General features: G+C 39.5%; 3 protein-coding genes across 3 annotated transcripts; 1 reads left to right on the top strand and 2 right to left on the bottom strand.

Annotated features, from left to right (window-relative positions):
- The first annotated feature begins 5,756 nt into the window (after positions 1 to 5,756).
- Positions 5,757 to 6,599, top strand: LOC105893716 (gap junction beta-2 protein-like). Its single transcript, XM_012820173.3, has one exon. The coding sequence runs from the start codon at positions 5,835 to 5,837 to the stop codon at positions 6,597 to 6,599; it is 765 nt and encodes a 254-aa protein (XP_012675627.1). The 5' UTR covers positions 5,757 to 5,834.
- A 5,329-nt stretch (positions 6,600 to 11,928) lies between these two features.
- LOC116221583 (solute carrier family 22 member 8-like) lies at positions 11,929 to 12,635 on the bottom strand. The gene is made up of 2 exons (XM_031572785.1): positions 12,437 to 12,635; positions 11,929 to 12,153 (listed from the first exon to the last, which is right to left on the bottom strand). The coding sequence occupies exons 1-2, from the start codon at positions 12,612 to 12,614 to the stop codon at positions 11,999 to 12,001; spliced, it is 333 nt and encodes a 110-aa protein (XP_031428645.1). The 5' UTR covers positions 12,615 to 12,635; the 3' UTR covers positions 11,929 to 11,998.
- A 339-nt stretch (positions 12,636 to 12,974) lies between these two features.
- Positions 12,975 to 17,024, bottom strand: LOC105893202 (reticulon-3-B-like). The gene is made up of 7 exons (XM_012819572.3): positions 16,879 to 17,024; positions 15,366 to 15,642; positions 14,927 to 15,065; positions 13,842 to 13,911; positions 13,703 to 13,749; positions 13,426 to 13,484; positions 12,975 to 13,246 (listed from the first exon to the last, which is right to left on the bottom strand). Exons 1-7 carry the CDS (start codon positions 16,958 to 16,960, stop codon positions 13,198 to 13,200), a joined length of 723 nt encoding a protein of 240 aa, XP_012675026.1. The 5' UTR covers positions 16,961 to 17,024; the 3' UTR covers positions 12,975 to 13,197.
- Positions 17,025 to 17,850: the final 826 nt, after the last annotated feature.

Genomic DNA, 17,850 nt, shown 5'->3' with positions numbered 1-17,850 from the left:
TATCTGTATGTGTATAACTATATGTATATGTATATCTATATGTCTTGTCTTATCTGTTGTTGTGCGTGTGCACTTATATGTTTCACCGTGGGAGAGTGGGAAACGTTTTTTTCGATTCCTTCACTGTAAACCTGAACAAGTTCAGAGTACTTAAAACTTTTGATGTAACCGATTACATAATAAAATTTGAGTACATATATTATTATTTTTAAGTAAACTTAACTTAAAAATGATACATCGGCTAAACTGATTTATTTTGTTATCGTTTTCATAATTTTTAAGTTCACTGAACTTATATTCAAATATTTTTATACTTAAATCTTTTAATCTCTATGTACTAAATTATTTTCACTCAACAACACAAAATAAAGTTAAGTTTTAAGCCTTAAAAATTAAGTTCAGTGCACTTAATATTGGTGAAAGAGTTCAACTTAATTATTCTGAGTAAATAATACTTAAATAAGCTTACTTTTTTTAAGTTAACTCCGCTTGATTATTCTGAGTAGGTAATACTTAAATAGCTAACTTTTTTTAAGTGAGCACTACTTATTTTCAATTATTGACCACATATACTGATTTTCTGGTTCTGTTTACAAACTGACTTCAAACTGAAAGTTACTCTACAAGAAACATTCAAATCTATGTAAGACTCTATTAAAAAGAGTGAGATGAGAAAAACTTAAGAGGTATCCCATAATTTATATTTCTTGTAAAACAACTGACAAAATAAAAGATTACATCAAAGCTTTAAAGAACAGCGTTACAAAGTTAACAAGTCAACAACAAATCGTTTATTTCAACAAATAATTTTTTAAGGTGAGTAAGGACGGTTTCAGAGGTTTGTTGTCATCCAGACACATACAAAGGTTCTGTATGAGAAGGTGTGCGTGAGTTTTTTGGGATATTCTAAATTGAAAGCATATGTCAGGCCAAACAACAACATAAATGCCTCAGAAATCCTCTGCACCCAATTCAAAGATGTTCTCGCAGCTGAAGGGGTCGGGACCCGATGTAAGGAGACCAACAGGAGCATCATCAAAATCTGGCTCCTCTTCCTCCTGCAAAACACCATCAATACAATTACCAGGAGAGTTTCAATGGAAACACTTACAAAAAAACTGGCAATTAATAATACATAGTATCAACTAATATTAAAGTTTCAGTAACAAACAAAATGTGATCACTGTTGTGCAGTTAATCCTAGACATACCTGAAGGTCATAAGCCTCAAGGATCACCCGTAGCACCTCTGCTGTCTTGCCAGTCCGTGATGCCTTCTGCTTGTACACAAAAATATCTCCTTTGGTTGACTCCTCTTCTTATATGTCTACATCAAATCGGTTTGTTGTTTATATGCAACACGAATGCTGTCAGGGCAAAAAGAATATTGTAGGTCTTAAGTAACTGAAGTTCTCAACCATTATTGTTAGCTTGCTGCTAACACTTTTATCCATCAGATCCATTAAAACACATAGAAGCTAGCTAGCTGCTAAAAAGTTACATATAACATTAGCATGCTGATATGAATTATATGGTGTTTCTGTAGAACATGAGTTGTTTTCAACATAAACAATTGATTGTTGTTTACTTTGCACATGAACATATTTGGGGGGAAATAACCCACTAACTAGTTATTTAGCTCTTTAGCTTCCTAGCCGCTAGCGCCAACAAGTCGTGCAACTGAACTTGCTACTTGACAGCCAAAACGTGATTACTCAATAATAATTACAAAGAGGGAAATTCGCCACTTCTTATCGCAATTTCACTTGCTCCCGCAATTTTGTCGCAAAAACACCTAAAAAACACTGTTTACTTACCAGATAAGGACGCTTAGCAGCGACAGGATTACTAAAATATCTCCTTTGGTGGGGTGACCAGACGTCCTCTTTTACCCGGACATGCGTCCGGCAGAGATTGCAAAATCGTCCGGGATTTTGCCTCGTCGGATATTTGTGTTTCTCTGGGTCCTTCACAAACTAGTTTTACGCCCTTAAAAGTTTAGGAAAGGGTATCTCCCTTACGTTCCACCTTCTAGCACAAGCTCTGTCTGTAGCAAGAACGCATTGGTCGACCGGCCTCTCAGTGTTGCCAGATGCACGATAATTATCCTCCAAAGACGATCATTTTGAGCATTTAATATGATACTTCACCATTTCCAATCTGGCAACACTCAGCACCGTGCCGCTTCCACTAGTTGCATTGTTTACAACAGCACATGACATCTGCATGTGGAAAAGGTGTCAAAATTCCGTCGCGGGGGGAGGGGGCGGGGTCATCTGTATGCTACACACTACCACGCCCCTCCCCGCGACGAAGTGTCCTCTTTTTCACAAACTCAAATATGGTCACCCTACGAAGTTGGTCGACTCCTCTTCTACAGGAGGAACATGCTTATAGAAGTCTAACTGATACTATACAATTATTAAGTCTGCTGTGTCTGTCTCTCATCACAAGATCTCTGATTCTGTTCTGAACACGTCCTGCAACGACGTTGATGACGTCAGACGTCACGTTTGAATGAAACTGAAAAAATATGAGTTATCAGGCAATGTTTACTCAAACAAATACATTCCAATACAATTAAAACGTCTTCACTTGCTCAGAAAACTGATACAGTTAAAGTTGGGTCAACTAAATACCAGGTTTTAAGTACTGAATACATAATGTTAATAAGTTAGTAGAACTGTTTGGGTTTACAGTGTTTGTATGTCTTAACATGCAAAGTAATTGACAATAAAGCTACTTTGACTTTGACTCACTCGCACAGAGGCAGGCAATGGTTACACTTTTCCCATGGTTTTGTTTTACTCTACGTCTATGCTGTTTATAAACATATGTTTGTCAGCTATTTTTTGTGAATTCTTTTCAAATGGTCCCTTCCATTCCTCTATCACCCTCTGTATTGCTCCCTTTCTCTCTCCCTTTAACATACGCACAGAATACAGACCAACTTTTGCGAGTTGGCCCTTTCACATTTCGAAAATGGCCTGCCTCATTGTCCCATATTATGAATGAATAGAACCCTATTCGTGTTCCCTTTGTCTGACTCCCTATTTCTTCACCTCCATTGGTCTGCTAAGTGAGCATATCAGTATCTCTCATCCCAATGTGTGGGATCTGCATCAAAAATGTTGTCAATAGTGTGAAAATTGTAGAAACATAAGGATTGCGACAATCAGGAATTATGGATCTAGCCACAAAATAAAATTGGTATTTGAGGTTCTTCTTTGCCGCCATCTGCATATATTGCATGATTTTTCAAATCTATGATGACATTCAAAGGAGAAATATAAAGAGAGTCTATGTTTCTCTTTCTGGTGTAAAACAGCCACATTGCAACCACAAACACATCCTTCCAAGTGTTAACCTCAACAACCTTGTTGTAGTCCAATGATTTTCATAAATAAATCAGTGCACAAGTGGTTTTAGCTTTAGCTTTCAGTACTACCACGGAATGTGACCTGCCAAACTAACGAAAAGACAAAACACCTCATTTCAAATTTTGAATATCCTTTATGGAATAGTCAATGTTTGGCATGTCACCAGTGCATCTGCACCCATACTGATAATACTACTTGACTACTAGACCTAGCCTTAATGTTCCTGATGACTGTCGCTGTCCAGGGTTCTGAAAACATATAGGTTTCATACTGTCATACTCTATCTCTAATTCATAAGATGAAGACAATCCACTGTTGTACTGTGTCAAAAGTGTTTTTTGGAATGAGAACAGTCCCTTAGGGCAACAAGTTAAAAATATTCTATCAAAAGTAAAATCCATAAATGAAATTGCCCTAGGACTACCCAATTATATCTTCCCAACAAACTATTCACCTCCTAAATGAAACTACTCTTTCTACTCTGTCAGACCTTCACCATTTATTTCTCATCTTCTATGACTGTAACATGGCTGCAGGAAAAAAGAAAATGTTTACATGCACCAATATTCTGTTGCAGCACTTAAGCATCTCCCTACTCAGAGAGTGTCCTGACAGGGAGACAGTGATGAGATGTTGCAAAACAGAGGCTTTTAAAGAGCAGACAGCTGAATCGCTGTCGTCTGTTTTCTTTGTCTCTGTCTTGCTTTGACGCCAAGGAAGTGGTGCCATTGTCTATTCCCACTGGTTAGACCCATATTAAATCCCTATACCCTTTCCTGTGACTGGAGATTCGGCTCATTCAGATAGACTTCCCGGTCTTTGTCAGTCCACTGTAATCCACCAGACCATCAGGGAAATCTGAGCAGAAAACAGACCCTAGGACTGGCAGAAATGTGCCGGTAGAAACAGATCTCCTGAATACAGAATGGACTTTGTGCTTGCTCAGTGCATAATATGTCATTCTCCCCAGTCAATTGTAAGATATGTGGCCAAATGTAATTGAGCCCATGCTAATCCCTCTTTGCATGTTGACAATGAATCATTTTTGCGTCTTTTCAGCATAATTTGTTCTGCATTGGCAAGTCCTGCGAGAATGCAGACATGAAATTCTATGGAACACACATTCCACCTTAAACGCGTTCATTACAGTTCTGAGCTCTGAAATCAGTTAAGACTGTGAAGACGTTGTCATTTGGAAACTCTTTGAAGTGACGTCACGTGGTTAAAGCCTCCAACGCAGACTTAGCTCCGCTAGCGCATTTGAACACCTGTACAGCCGCTCTTCTAAACCTTTTCATGTTGTCCGAGGGAAAACGATCTTACTTCGTGAACGTCAGTGAATAAGCAGTAATCTGCAACACAATGATTCGCCCGCTGCAAGGTTTTTAAGAGTAAGGTGAGAAGACGTTGTTTATTTGGAAGTTTGAATTCTTATGTAAGTTGATTGTTTTGTTAAAATAGGCTGCAGATTTTACAGGTATTTAGTTTTTTTTGTATTTGTATTATGTTTTTTATTATGAATTTGAATCATCATTTTGGTTTAGGCAGCCTATTTGGAGTTTTGATGAATTACGTTTTCCCCTGCACAACATCAATTAAATATATCTGCCAAGAGTTGATGTTTAGGTACATGAACTGCTCGTACATCAATAGACAGCCACTGAACTGAAGATCAGTTTATTGTTGATTTGGCAGATCGAGTCCTAAAGAAGTGCCCATTGTTTTAAACAGTGCGTTATTATACTCCATGGCATAACATTACAGACTGTTTCTTCCGCTAAGATAACTACAGATGGCTACATTTTAAAAGCAAATGCATGGACAAATGCCGTTGTTCCTGAAATCGTTAAAAACCTTTGACTTCTCTCATACTTGTAGCCTATCAATATATGAATGTACTGAACTCAATGCAACTGCCTTATTTGTTCTCCTGTCCCTGTGAGTGATTTCTTAATGTCTTGGCAATGCCCTTTCTTGAGAAAAAGCTCAGAACATCTTATCAGAGTTTTCATTCCATTTTATTGCTTTAACAACTGATTTTTAACTCCTATTTTCCCGACCCTGTTTTCACTCAGGTATATTATCTTGTCCTCAGCTTCTAGATATCCAAAACTGCATTTCTTTCTAATCTATCATATATGTAATTTCTTATCTCCTGCCTGACTTCAGTTCTATGTCTCTCTCTATTTAACTCGTACTTTCTTACTACATCACTTCTTCACTTTCTTAATTTCTCTGTTTTCAGTCTTTCTTCTGTATTCTTCTCTCTCAGTCTTTTTTATCATATACACAAGTGCACACATGCAGGCGCACACACATGTATTCACTGTTATTCTCTCCCAAGCACACATACACACACTTATTGTACATATTTTGATCCAATAATTATGTATGTCTTCCACAGGCTGTTTAACCCTTGACCTCTACGAGCAGTTGCAGAGGACAGAAGAGCAGCATGAGCTGGGGCGAGCTGTACACCCAGCTGGCCGGCGTCAACCGCCAGTCCACCGGCCTGGGCAAGGTGTGGCTCTCTTTCCTGTTCATTTTCCGCGTCACCATCCTGGTCCTGGCGGCCGAGAAAGTGTGGGGGGACGAGCAGTCCGACTTCAAGTGCAACACGCTGCAGCCGGGCTGTGAGAATGTCTGCTACGACCACTTCTTCCCTATCTCGCACGTGCGCCTCTGGTGCTTGCAGCTGGTGTTTGCCTCCACGCCACCCCTGCTGGTGGCCATGCACGTAGCCCATCGCAAGCGCAGCAGCAAGTCCTCCGCACGGGCCAGGCAACAGGAGGAGGAGCTGAAGAGCATTCGCCAAAGGAGGCTGCCCATCACGGGGACGCTGTGGTGGACCTACGCCCTCAGCCTGGTTTTCAGGCTAGTGTTCGAGGCGGTGTTTGTCTATGCCATGTACGCCATCTACGGGAGCTTCTGGATCCCTCGCCTGGTGCGCTGCGAGCAGTGGCCTTGCCCCAACGAGGTGGACTGCTTCGTATCACGGCCCACTGAGAAGACGGTGTTCACCATGTTCATGGTGGCGGCGTCGGGTGCATGCATGGTGCTCAACGCGACCGAGCTCGCCTACCTCATAGCCAAAATGATGATGAAGTGCTCCAGGCCAGGCGCCAGGAGAGATGCCTGCTCCTCCCGCTGCTCCAACCGCCCGCCAGTGGAGCAGAACCAGAGGAATGAGTGTTTAACCTCCTTGACAACTCCTTTCTGATGCCCCCCCGCCCAGAGAAAAAAATTATTTGTTTCTGCCAGTTTAACATTTTATTACAACGAAAAAGGAAAATCTACTTTGTAAATACAGTACACAGAACAGCCAAAACATACATACACACAAGTATTGGGATGTGCAAAATCTTCGTAGAAATTAAATAGTCATCCATAAATACAAACTTAAAAGCAGAAGTATACAAGTAAGCAATCTTCTTCAATAAAGCAATAAGACAGCTAAGCTAAAACACACACACAAGTATTGAGAAAATCTTCACAGCTTTGCTGACTTTGTAAACATATTATGTAGAATAGCCAACACACACTATACATTTGAAAGTGCAAACTTTTCTTCAGTAAACAGAATCGTATCAAAATAAACCAGACATGTTTTTCCCAAATTCAATGTTACTTTGAATAAATTACATTAAATAATCATCAATAAGTACAAACAAGAATAGTCAATCTTCTTAAATAATACAAATATTTAGAACTTTACTTACTTTGTAAACACAGTAGGCTATGTACAGCTAAAACACACATTCAAGTAAAGTGCAAAATCTTCTTTGACCAAATGTTATCAAAATAAACCAAAGACATAATTTTTGAGAGAGCCATAATGCTATTCTGTATGGATCAAGCATTACCACCAGTTTTGGGAGGCTCTATAGAGGCACACGTCTGCATTTCTTCACTGCAAAATCACTAATTAGGTCATCATATGACAGCTTCTGAGCCACCTCACCATTGATGCTGATGACAGAAAGACCACTTAGACGTTCCTGCCCCATTGTTGAACGTAAGTATGTTTTAATGAGCTATAGTTTTGAAAAACTTCGCTCAGCAGAGGCAACTGTAACAGGGAGAGTTAATGCAATTCGAAGAGCAACTCAGAGATTTGGATACACCTCTTGAAAGCTTTTCTCATGGAGAAAATGTGAGCAACTCCAAGGCAGTTGTCTGTGGAAGGTTGTGGAAGGTTGATGATTTCCTGAACCATCTCAAGTCCATCAATATCAGAACTTCCTTTCTCAGTCAGTGTCTTCTGCACCTTATATTTGAGTGTGCTAACATTAGCAATAACGTCAGCAAGTTCGAGGTGTATGCATAGGCTAACCATTAAATCAGCAGCACATTTCACGTATTTAACAATGATTAAACATGGACTTACCTGAATGTGATGCACGGGAATCATCTCGCAGTTTCTTTCTCTATTTTTTTTTTCTGGCCCTGACTCCTGTTGTCTTTTTGAAGCCATTTTCGAAAAGTTGACCTAGCCAGGAACGTGCGGTCAGGGGAGGCAGAGCCTCACCTGTCATCGTGAAAAGTAAAAAAAAAAAAAAAAGATCTTATAAAATAAAATAAATATTAATATTTCTCTACTGATCTGTGCTATAAATGTAATTTCTGTATGATTCCAATCATGTCGAGTCCAGTCTGTTTGAACAGGACATGCGCAAATTCAGCGATTTTTATTATAAAAATGCTCGACATGATTGGAATCAGCGAGACGGTGAGGCAGATTGCGCAATCCCTCACAAACTGGGTTTAGCGCATGCGTGCGCATGCGTAAAACCTATTTAGTCTTTGACCGCATTGAAAAAGCACGGAGGTGAGGCACACAGTACCTCTGCCTCAATGAAGGGGGCGTGCGAGAGCCCACTGGTCGGGTTTATGCTGGTTCTGCCGTTGCTCTTCTTCTATAGGTTATATTTTACCCTGACTGCGAAAATGGAAGATTCTATTGCTAAGCTAAAACATTTCTCAAAACTGGACTTTCAATCAAAACGTGAAGTGATCAATAATGGGAGACCAATGCCGGAGCTAAAAGGTATGCTTCTAACGACGGAACAGAAGATAACTCGATCGACTTCTCACATTCAAAGCCAAATTGCTTTGAAAATGTTTGAACCTTAAGAATACATTTGGTTTTGGACGTACAGCGGCAGCTCCGTTGATTTCCCATTATTTCTCTTAGGATTGTCTATGTGAAACCATTTAACATCACACTAGTGGTTGTGATCACTTTGAACCCAAGACTGCTTTTTATTGGTGAGCTGATTTTGAGAAATTAAACTTAAATTGCAGCTAAAGTTGTGTCTTCCCATTATTTATCTTGGGATTGTTTTATGTCTATGTGAAGCCATTTAACATCTCACAAGTGGTTGTGATCACTTTGAGCCCAAGACTGCTTTTTATTGGTGAGCTGATTTTGAGAAATTAAACTTAAATTGTAGGTAAGTTGTGTTTCCTGGTTGCAATGGTTATCCTGTTGCTACTTTAGCTAATTAGCTAACTTTTTTTTTGAGCAATTCAATATATCTCTTGTTGCCTGTTTTGTGATATGCATGCCTAAAAGGTGCGTAATATTTCTATACTGAAATAATATCGGCATTATAATTATTATAACTATGATGATTTTTCAGTTGCCTATTTTTTGGTGCCCCCTCAGGATTTGGTGCCCTATGCACAGCGCATAGTGCGCGTTATGGGAGCGGCGGCACTGCGGTTATGCCTTCACTAAGCCATTGTTGCTACATGTGGCCTAGGCCACATTCCCAGCGAAGTGGGACATTGTTTGCTTTGAGTATGGCTGCTGTGAGCCACAGGTGTTGGTGCCTGGGCCGATGACACACCTGCCGTATTCAGAGGTGTAAAGTAACGAATTACATTTACTCACGTTACTGTAATTGAGTAGTTTTTTTGTGTACTTTGTAATTTTTAAGTAGTTTTTTAAATCGGTAATTTTACTTTTACTTAAGTAGATTTTGACTGAAGTATTGTACTTCGCTACATTGGAAATTACATCCGTTACTGAGTAAAAAAAAAAACATAGTTCAAGAAAGGAAACCGAAAGGCGGGAATCGCGCACGACAATTCTCATTGCAGTGGTGGATGCTGCATAGAGTGGATGATTGAGTCGATGCAAGCCCGCCGGTGTCGAGTCACGAGAGATAGAGATGGATGATAGTGCGGACTACCAACAAGCTGCGGACGACCAACAAGCTGAAGCACCGAACTTTCCGCAAGTTAAAATTAAAGAAGATGAAGAAACCCCGTATCCACAACTCAGCAAGCAGTTTGCCTTACAACCTAAAAGAGGCAACAGCTATATAATGCTGTGTAAGCTGTGCCTGCCCCGCCAGACAGAACTTTCTGCTTGTAAAAATTAATCTTCAAATCTGCGCAAGCATGTGTTGGTAAGTACAGTATTTGTCCCTTTCCATTAGTAGTTCAGACAGCGTTTTTGTTGTTTATTAGCTTTGCTACAATAAGCAAAATATGCGTGTCATGGCACTTGTAGCCTCATTTTGGCTAGCACTTGCAACCACCCTGAGTATGCTAACGTCAACTAGCTAGCTATCTATATACTCATGTACCCATCCTTCTGTTAACAGCCGTCATCCAATAGACTAATAATAATTCCATTCCTGTCTTCCATTCGTTTCAGTTCATAGCATTATTATGTTCAGTCTCTCATATTGTGTTAAAAACTGCAGATCAGTCATCAGCAATAAGATACACCGCATAAACTGATATTAGGCTAATCATTTGGCTGCCTCCCATGCCCTGAAACAGGAACGATGTAAATGCGCACACCATCGTTGTCAGACAGTTGGACAAGTCAATGTCAATGTGTATGTCGTTATCTCGAATTTATCACGATGTGGTGGCTTTGCAACGTGCACGTCTTTCATGTTCATGCTCAGGGGTTTCGGTTAGCAAGAATTTAGGATTATGAATTGTGATGCATGTAGAAATAGAAAATAATGTTATCATTCTGTATATATACTGTAGGTCTGTCATCTCAAGTAGCTATTTATAGCTATTTCTGTGTTAAGATGGCAGCTCAATACTTAATTGTCAGAATTGTTGTTTGTCATTCTACAGGTCTAGTCTATGTCAGACAACATCTTGACCGGATGGTAGGGGCTGAAGCAAGTTGGACAACATTCATCAGATGAAGATGATTTATTTTCCTCAATGAAGTCCAGAAGGTACAGGGGAGTTAGAAGGGAACCTAGCCTGTGTCTCAGTCAATATGGATCTGCTGAACTCCTTTCAGAATATCAAAAAACTGTCCCTGAAACTCAATACTGGCCTACCTGCCTCGGCCACCTGCGAGTGACTCTTCAGCTGTGCTGGATTGCCGTTTACTGCAAAGCGAGCCCGGATGAACTCTACACACCTTGAAAATCAGCTGCTGCTCTAACTCAACAAGACGTTTGTAGACTAATGCTCTAAAGGTGGACACAAGTAAAGTAACCAAAGTTTTAATATAGTGGGGCAGCGGCATTTTAACTTTTTTATTTTAGCTGTCATGTGGTTCATGTCTTGACATGTCCTCCCAAAAGTTCTTAAATGTTGTGTTGACAGTTTAATGTTTAATGTTTGACATGTTTAATGTCATTGCACTTATATTTCTAAAGATTTCCTTTAATTAAAAATAACTAGTTTTTGTATTGGATTTATGACCCCTTGTCCTTTTTTGCACTATATAGGAGCGGCCCCGATCAAGTTGTTGAAAGTAACTAAGTAACTTTTACTTAAAGTACATTTTAAATGAACTACTTTTTACTTTTACTTGAGTACATTTTTAGATGGGTAATTTTACTTGTACTTAAGTAAAATTTCATCAAAGTAATTGTACTTTTACTTGAGTACAATATTTCAGTACTTTTTACACCTCTGCGTATAATAATTGGCATGAGCCAATTGGAGGTCGTGTCTAGGCTACTTAAACTCGCCTTCCCTTTTGTTCGAGAGAGTTGCCTGGTAATAGGACGTAAGTCTTAGGTGCTCTCGCGTGGACTAGTTTCTTGGTCCTTTTACTTGCCTTGTTTTGTTTCGGGAGAGGTATCGTGTTTAATAAGGCGTAAGCCTTACGAGCTCTCACTGACCAGCTATAGTGGTCCTGTTTAGATAGTCGACTATTTATTGTACATATTTGTATTGAGGCTGTGATGCCAATGTATTTGTCTTTGCTCAAGTTTAATTTCTATTGCTTTATTTTTGTATTTAGTAATGTCCTTGTTAGCCTGCCTTATGTGAGGAAATAAAAACCTCATCATTCTAACATCTTCTACCTCCTGAGTCCTCCGTGAGTTTACATCTAGCTCTAACCGTGACGGCTATCTCGACCTTTCACATATACCCACTTATTTTTCAGTCAGCATTGCATATACCCACTTCTCAAAACAGGCTAGAGGGCTGGAAGGAGCAATTTGCTGAATTTGACAAAAAGCGTAATGGATTAGAATCACAGACTCACCTTTGAGTTCATATTTTAACCTTGCTGTGTGAAATAGGCTGTATAAGGTAAGTGTGTGCTATTGTCTGCACTCATCATGTAAAACTAAGTTTTATATTCAGCTGTTATATCTAAGGCCCATTACTGTGTCACTACTGACAGTGATCAGAGCAGACTGACGTAAGATAGCCACGGTACCTGAGGACAGTGGGGTACAGTTCCCCAGTGAACAGGTAGACACAGGTGAAAGAGGAAGAGGTGAAACCTTTCCCAAGAACTGCCAACACCGTCCGAGCCGTCTGGAATTCTGTAGTGGACCACACATTTTCAATAAGATTGTAAGGATGCATACAGTCATTACATAGAATCTACATGAAAATCACAACAACATTTTTTATAAAAACAGTGACAATTTAAGAATATGTTTCCTGCTGTTTTCATGTTTAAAAAGGTCTAAAGACTAGGGTATGTTTATAGGTTGTATCACTGCAATAACTCAACGGATATCTAATGCACATTAACCTCTTGACAAACTAATATTGTTTTGCAGGGGATCATCTTTAGAGACAAACATTACATCACGTTTCAACCTTGAGAGATGAAAATGTTGGCAAAGATGAGTACAGCAGAGATGAGGAGGCAAGAGGCCTGGGTGATACGCCGTCCAAGGTAGCTGAGCATCGTCAGAGCAAGCAGCTTGGCAGGGAAGTCCACAGCTCCAAATATCAACTGCATCACGTAGATGTTTCCAAACTTTTGCAAATCCATGGCCAACCCATAATAGGCAAAACTTGTTGAAAACCTGACAAAGAGGGGTCAGAGTATTCTGTGACATTTTTCTTATGATAAGGTCATTTATATCTGTGCAAGTATGGTCACAGTCCTCACCAGACAGCCACAAGGCATATTGATATTCTTCTCATCACAGGGGTGCGCAGTAAGTCATATGCAGTGTGGGTGGTCTTACTGGACTGCATCTCTTTGTGCATGTGGGATTTCAAATACTGAAGACACACACACACACACACACACACACACACACACACACACACACACACACACCTTCTGAAATGAAACATGAAATGAAATATGAAATGTCATTCCAATACATATGACTCCCACCAGGTGTACATTAAAGTTCCTCATTTATTTAACCCAAATGGTAATGATTCAAAAGGTTTGTCAAAGATATGGTTTAAATAAAACAGCACAACAACCTTGCCAATATTTGCAAAGACATACAGCAGTAGAGGAGAAGTTTATAAAACATTTTGGTCCTATCAGAGTAAGGCTAAAACTGACATCTGTAGCTGGCAATAGGAGCATCGGTCCTTTGGCATATAATCGAGGATCACTCTGCTTTGCTGCGCTTAACCGCTCCAGGGAGTTTATCTTGTAACCTTAGACATGAGGGGGAAATGCCAGTAAGAATTTCTCATTTCGTGCTGGTAGTTCACCATATTTTCTAAGCATTACAATGTATGTTATAAAATATTCTAACATTCTTGTATTGCACAGTGAAGTTACAAAATAACAGCTGAAGGGATGATGAATTAGATAAGAAGGAAGAAAGACTTACTTTGCCAGCTTGGTTTCAACTTGAGAACGAACAATTTCGATGTAACGATCAATTTGCGTCTAGTTTGGGGAAAATAAACGAGACAACCAACATTTATGTGCCTGAATACACATTCTACTTCAGCACTAGAATGGATGCAGGTACAAAATATATGTTTAAGTACATAATGGAAGTAATTTGAACTGCAATTACCATACATTGAGTATGAGGAAAAACTAGACTGAAATTGGACTGAATGATGACATAATATTGCAGTAATATTCACACAAACACTTACTTTATTTTTCTCGTACACCAGAGGTGTGCTAAAGAAAATGATGTCCGCTGTTGGAAAAGTAACAAATTAAATGAATTTGTATATGAACATAGACAGTATTTAACAAGAAATGAGTTTAGCCGACCATTTACCATCTTACCTAGAATTAAGATAGTGATACCATTGAAGACAGCTCCCACAAATGTCAACAGCCACATAACACCAGCCAACTGAAAAAGCAGCGTTAAGGTGAAATTAAATGAGGTGATGTTTTCATTACCGTTTGTTGGTTTGTTTGTTTGTTTGTCTAGCAGGATTATGCAAAAACTACCTAGCCGATTTCCACGAAACATGGAGAATGGTTGTAACATGAGAATATTATTTGCTTTCTTTTTATGTGCTCTCCGAGTTTTTTAGTTTAAAGGTATGTTTTTGTAGGTACCGTTTTGGGGGGAATATGTACAAACAGTTTTTAAAACACAATGTCACAAAAATATCACACCAATATACATCAGGTAGCAAACTTTATCAGTGCCAGTTGTGCTGTATTTTGGTAACTGTAAGCCAAGTTTGTGGGCAATTATCTAATGCCTTTTTAGATGCATTCAGTCAATTGGTTGCTAATATGTCCTTGCATTGTTCTTTAGTGAGTATATGACATGTATACCTGGAAAATACTGCCAAACCTACACACGTGTGGAAAGTGAATTCACAATGAAACGACCCACATAGCGGACTAATCACTAAACTTGTGTAATTTCTATAGCTCCCGAATCTCACTCTTTAATCCATCTGATCATCTGCCAGGCATTTCTGCTCTCCCAGTCATAATCACACGGTGGCCTGAAAGGCTCTGTTACAATGTATAATAGATTTTACAACTACACCACAAGAAAAAGGGAACTGGGCCTCTCTACTTACAAGAAAATTCATCCAGTCACTGTATCCATGTTTGATCGATACCCTTATGTAAAGTAGTATTTATTGTTACACCAGGTTTGTATTGCTCTTAGCTTGACTGTTCTCTCCCGTTTATGTCGCTTTGGACAAAAGCGTCTGCTAAATGACTAAATGTAAATGTAAAAATGTAATGATTGATATACTGTGGTGTGGCGTGGTGAGTCCTTATTGTGCTTCCTGTATCTTGTCTTTGTTGACGATTAAATATGAAGTATCCCCAACTCCTTCCACCACCCATCAAGTGATTTCAGAAAGAACACAACAGTATAGTCAAGAGAAACTCACTTTCATCGAATCCACCACGTCCTCCACCAGGATCAATCTTCTGGCCTCTAAGAGGCCCCGATTAACATGGGTCAGAGCATAGTCCACATGCTTCCGAAACTTCTGTGGTGAAATAGTGATGTCTCTCGCCATCAGGTTTCTATAAAACAAAACAGAATTACACACAAATAGGAATTACACTGAACAACTATGAGGACCACATGCTACAGGGACCACAAGTTGATTGCAATGATATTAAGTATCTTCACTGTCATCCTATTTTGATTTGTGTGTGTGCGTGTGCGTGTGCGTGTGCGTGTGCGTGTGCGTGTGCGTGTGCGTGTGCGTGTGTGTGTGTGCATGTGCCAATAAGCCCAGTACTCTCGCCTAAGCACTCAAGTCATGGCTCAAGTCACATCTCGCTTCTTTGAGTTCTTTGATAATCATCCTCCCGACTTACTTGAACGGGTGACCCTCATCAGACTTCTGTATAGCCTGTATGATGGACTTATACACACGGAAGGTGATGGTGACACAGAGCATAGCCAGGAGCACGTAGGACACGACACTGATGGCGCTGCATGTGGCCAGAGCAAAAAGCACAAACAGAGAGCCACCAAACACTAGGCCCGACTTCTTGGGTTCCCGCCAGTACACCAGCTCCTGCACTGCAGAGAGAGATGGAGGTTGAATGGGAAATGGAAGGGAGACTAGCTCTTCCACGGAGTCCAGTCCATCTGTGGAGACAAGAGCAGGCCACAGGTTAGTTTAATAGGTTTACATATGTGATGGCTCCACTGGTTGTATGCAGCGTCTCCTCTAAGATGACTGAACAAATCCAGCTCTTTTTGTTAATGTCACTTCATGAATGTAAACTCTAAACAGGATATGCTGATTCAGGACAGTGACATGGTAACCAGTGCATGGCTTATAGACCCTGAGCGAAAGTTTAGCCTACAGTCTGTGGCACCTGTGTTGTTGAAACTGACTTGCCCTTTACACTAAAATGGTCCTCTGTAGTTATGGGTCTCACTGTTGCACTAACAGAATGTAATTGAATCGAAAGCCTTTATTGTCATTGTATAGCTTTGCATACAACGGAATTTGGAGTGCGATAAGATAATCTGTGCAAACATGTCTGTTGCCACTCAACAGTGACCATAGTAACCAAAAAGGCCATTTTAGTCCTAGTTCCTAGTTTTGCATGTGAGAGCCAACCTATGAAAGGATAATCCCTGTTTCAGGTCGCAGACTTATACACGCAACCAACACAACGAAGACATTGGAATGAAAGTCATGTGCTAGGCCTTACAATGATGGAGAAACTAGGTCAGTTTGAAACAAAGAATGAAACTTTAAGCTCTTTAGTCATCTGGTTCCTTTTCCAACCAGCTCCATCAAAGGTGATTACAATACTGAAGTGATATTTTTTTAATTACACAGGCAACAAAAGCATATGCACTTGTCTTCAAGAGCTGTTACTATTATTTAGGCTGAAAGTATGGAAATATCAAAGTAGTTGAAGCCTTTGTAGGAAGCATTCAGTTTCTTCATTCACACAATAGGTATTCGTGTTTACAATGCAAATGTTTCATGGCAAGCTTTAAACCTCACAGAGGTATTGTATAATGTTATCAGTTGCTATACATGTTAATTGGAACCTTAGTGGGTTGTGTAAACAAGTCAATAATACATTTTCACAAATAGAGTCTCAGAAATAGTACAAACATTTTCTCGACTGCAGAGATTACTGTTATTTTCCTTTACTAATCTGTTTTGATAGAAGCATATGAGCTTCCTATTCTTTGGTAAAGAGTTCCAACATAAATTAGTAGTCAGCATATCAAACTTGACAGTCACAATTACCTCCGATGTTGTAACTGGTACACTACCATTTGATGTGAAACAGAGAGCATTGATCAATCAAATCAATAATAAGGAAGTCTACATTAATTAGTTACTATGAAACTCACCGGTTAAAGAATCTCTAAGTGATGCGATTGAATTCAGCCCTGATGTTGTGATCTGAGCAAACTGAGTCGTTGCCTCTGCCATTTTGTCACCGCTGTACTACAATACTGTCAAGAATCACTTCTCAGGATTTTCAGAATTATTTCTGTCAGGTGGTATGACGTCTGGAGCGTACGTATTCCTTCAAAATGACTTGGGAGTGGAAACATTAAATGGAGGCGTGTCTTTAAAGTTCATGGGTGCCAGGCATTCAGTGTGAAAAATCACACAGGCCAAATGTATGTGTTGTGTGCTGAAAGAAGGTATGTATTTTAAAAAGACCATTCCGTTGTCGGTATTTAAGATGGTGGTAGGTATTTAAGATGTTTACACTGTTTTCCTGTATTTGTTTTTATTATTTAATTACCTTTATTACCAATAACTGATTTCATGGCCTTCAGAAATGTCCAGGGAGTACAAAGCAAGAAGAGTCCTCAAGTCCTCCCAGGCAAATCTTTTAACTTTTCCACAAACAACGCCAGGTGTGCTGGGTTGAGACCCAAATCATCTTCCTTTTCCTAGCTCCTGATTAGGTAACAGGCGAGACTGTCTGAAAAACCTCAGGAAGTAATATGACTGCAATGCTGCCAAGCCTGTTAACAAGACTTGCTTGCAGAAGCTTTTGTGGACACAAGACCACGTTAAGATATACTTTTCAGCACATTTCAAACTTCTTCTATATATATTCTTCTACATATATTTACACGTCATTGCACTAAGTGAGTCCAAATGTCTACAATTATGTACTACAGTTTCATGTATTTATCTAATAAATACAAATGTAACATTGAATTGAAAAGACTAACACAGTGATACATTGGCGCCATCTCCTGAGCAGTGGGACATTTCATTTCAGTTATGGCAGTTCTATGAAGACATAATAGAGAAAATAAAAGGACAAAAATATGCTTTGATTTTTATCTCCGAGCAAAATA

This window comes from Clupea harengus, chromosome 8, assembly GCF_900700415.2.
Source record: "Clupea harengus chromosome 8, Ch_v2.0.2, whole genome shotgun sequence".
NCBI classification, from domain to species: Eukaryota; Metazoa; Chordata; class Actinopteri; order Clupeiformes; family Clupeidae; genus Clupea; species Clupea harengus.
The sequence above is the reverse complement of the archived record's forward strand: the minus strand, read 5'-3'. Positions and strand labels throughout refer to the sequence as shown.

What these genes read in the sequence shown, in the direction of transcription:
- LOC105893716 (XM_012820173.3), top strand. Translation starts at nt 5,835, where the DNA reads ATGAGCTGGGGCGAGCTGTACACCCAGCTGGCCGGCGTCAACCGCCAG.
- LOC116221583 (XM_031572785.1), bottom strand. Translation starts at nt 12,614, where the DNA reads ATGGATTTGCAAAAGTTTGGAAACATCTACGTGATGCAGTTGATATTT. An exon ending in CAACATTTTCATCTCTCAAG is followed by an intron (nt 12,154 to 12,436) that starts GTTGAAACGTGA and finishes GGTCCACTACAG; the next exon opens with AATTCCAGACGGCTCGGACG.
- LOC105893202 (XM_012819572.3), bottom strand. Translation starts at nt 16,960, where the DNA reads ATGGCAGAGGCAACGACTCAGTTTGCTCAGATCACAACATCAGGGCTG. An exon ending in ACGTGGTGGATTCGATGAAA is followed by an intron (nt 13,912 to 14,926) that starts GTGAGTTTCTCT and finishes CTGCTTTTTCAG; the next exon opens with TTGGCTGGTGTTATGTGGCT. An exon ending in GTTGAAACCAAGCTGGCAAA is followed by an intron (nt 13,247 to 13,425) that starts GTAAGTCTTTCT and finishes CTCATGTCTAAG; the next exon opens with GTTACAAGATAAACTCCCTG.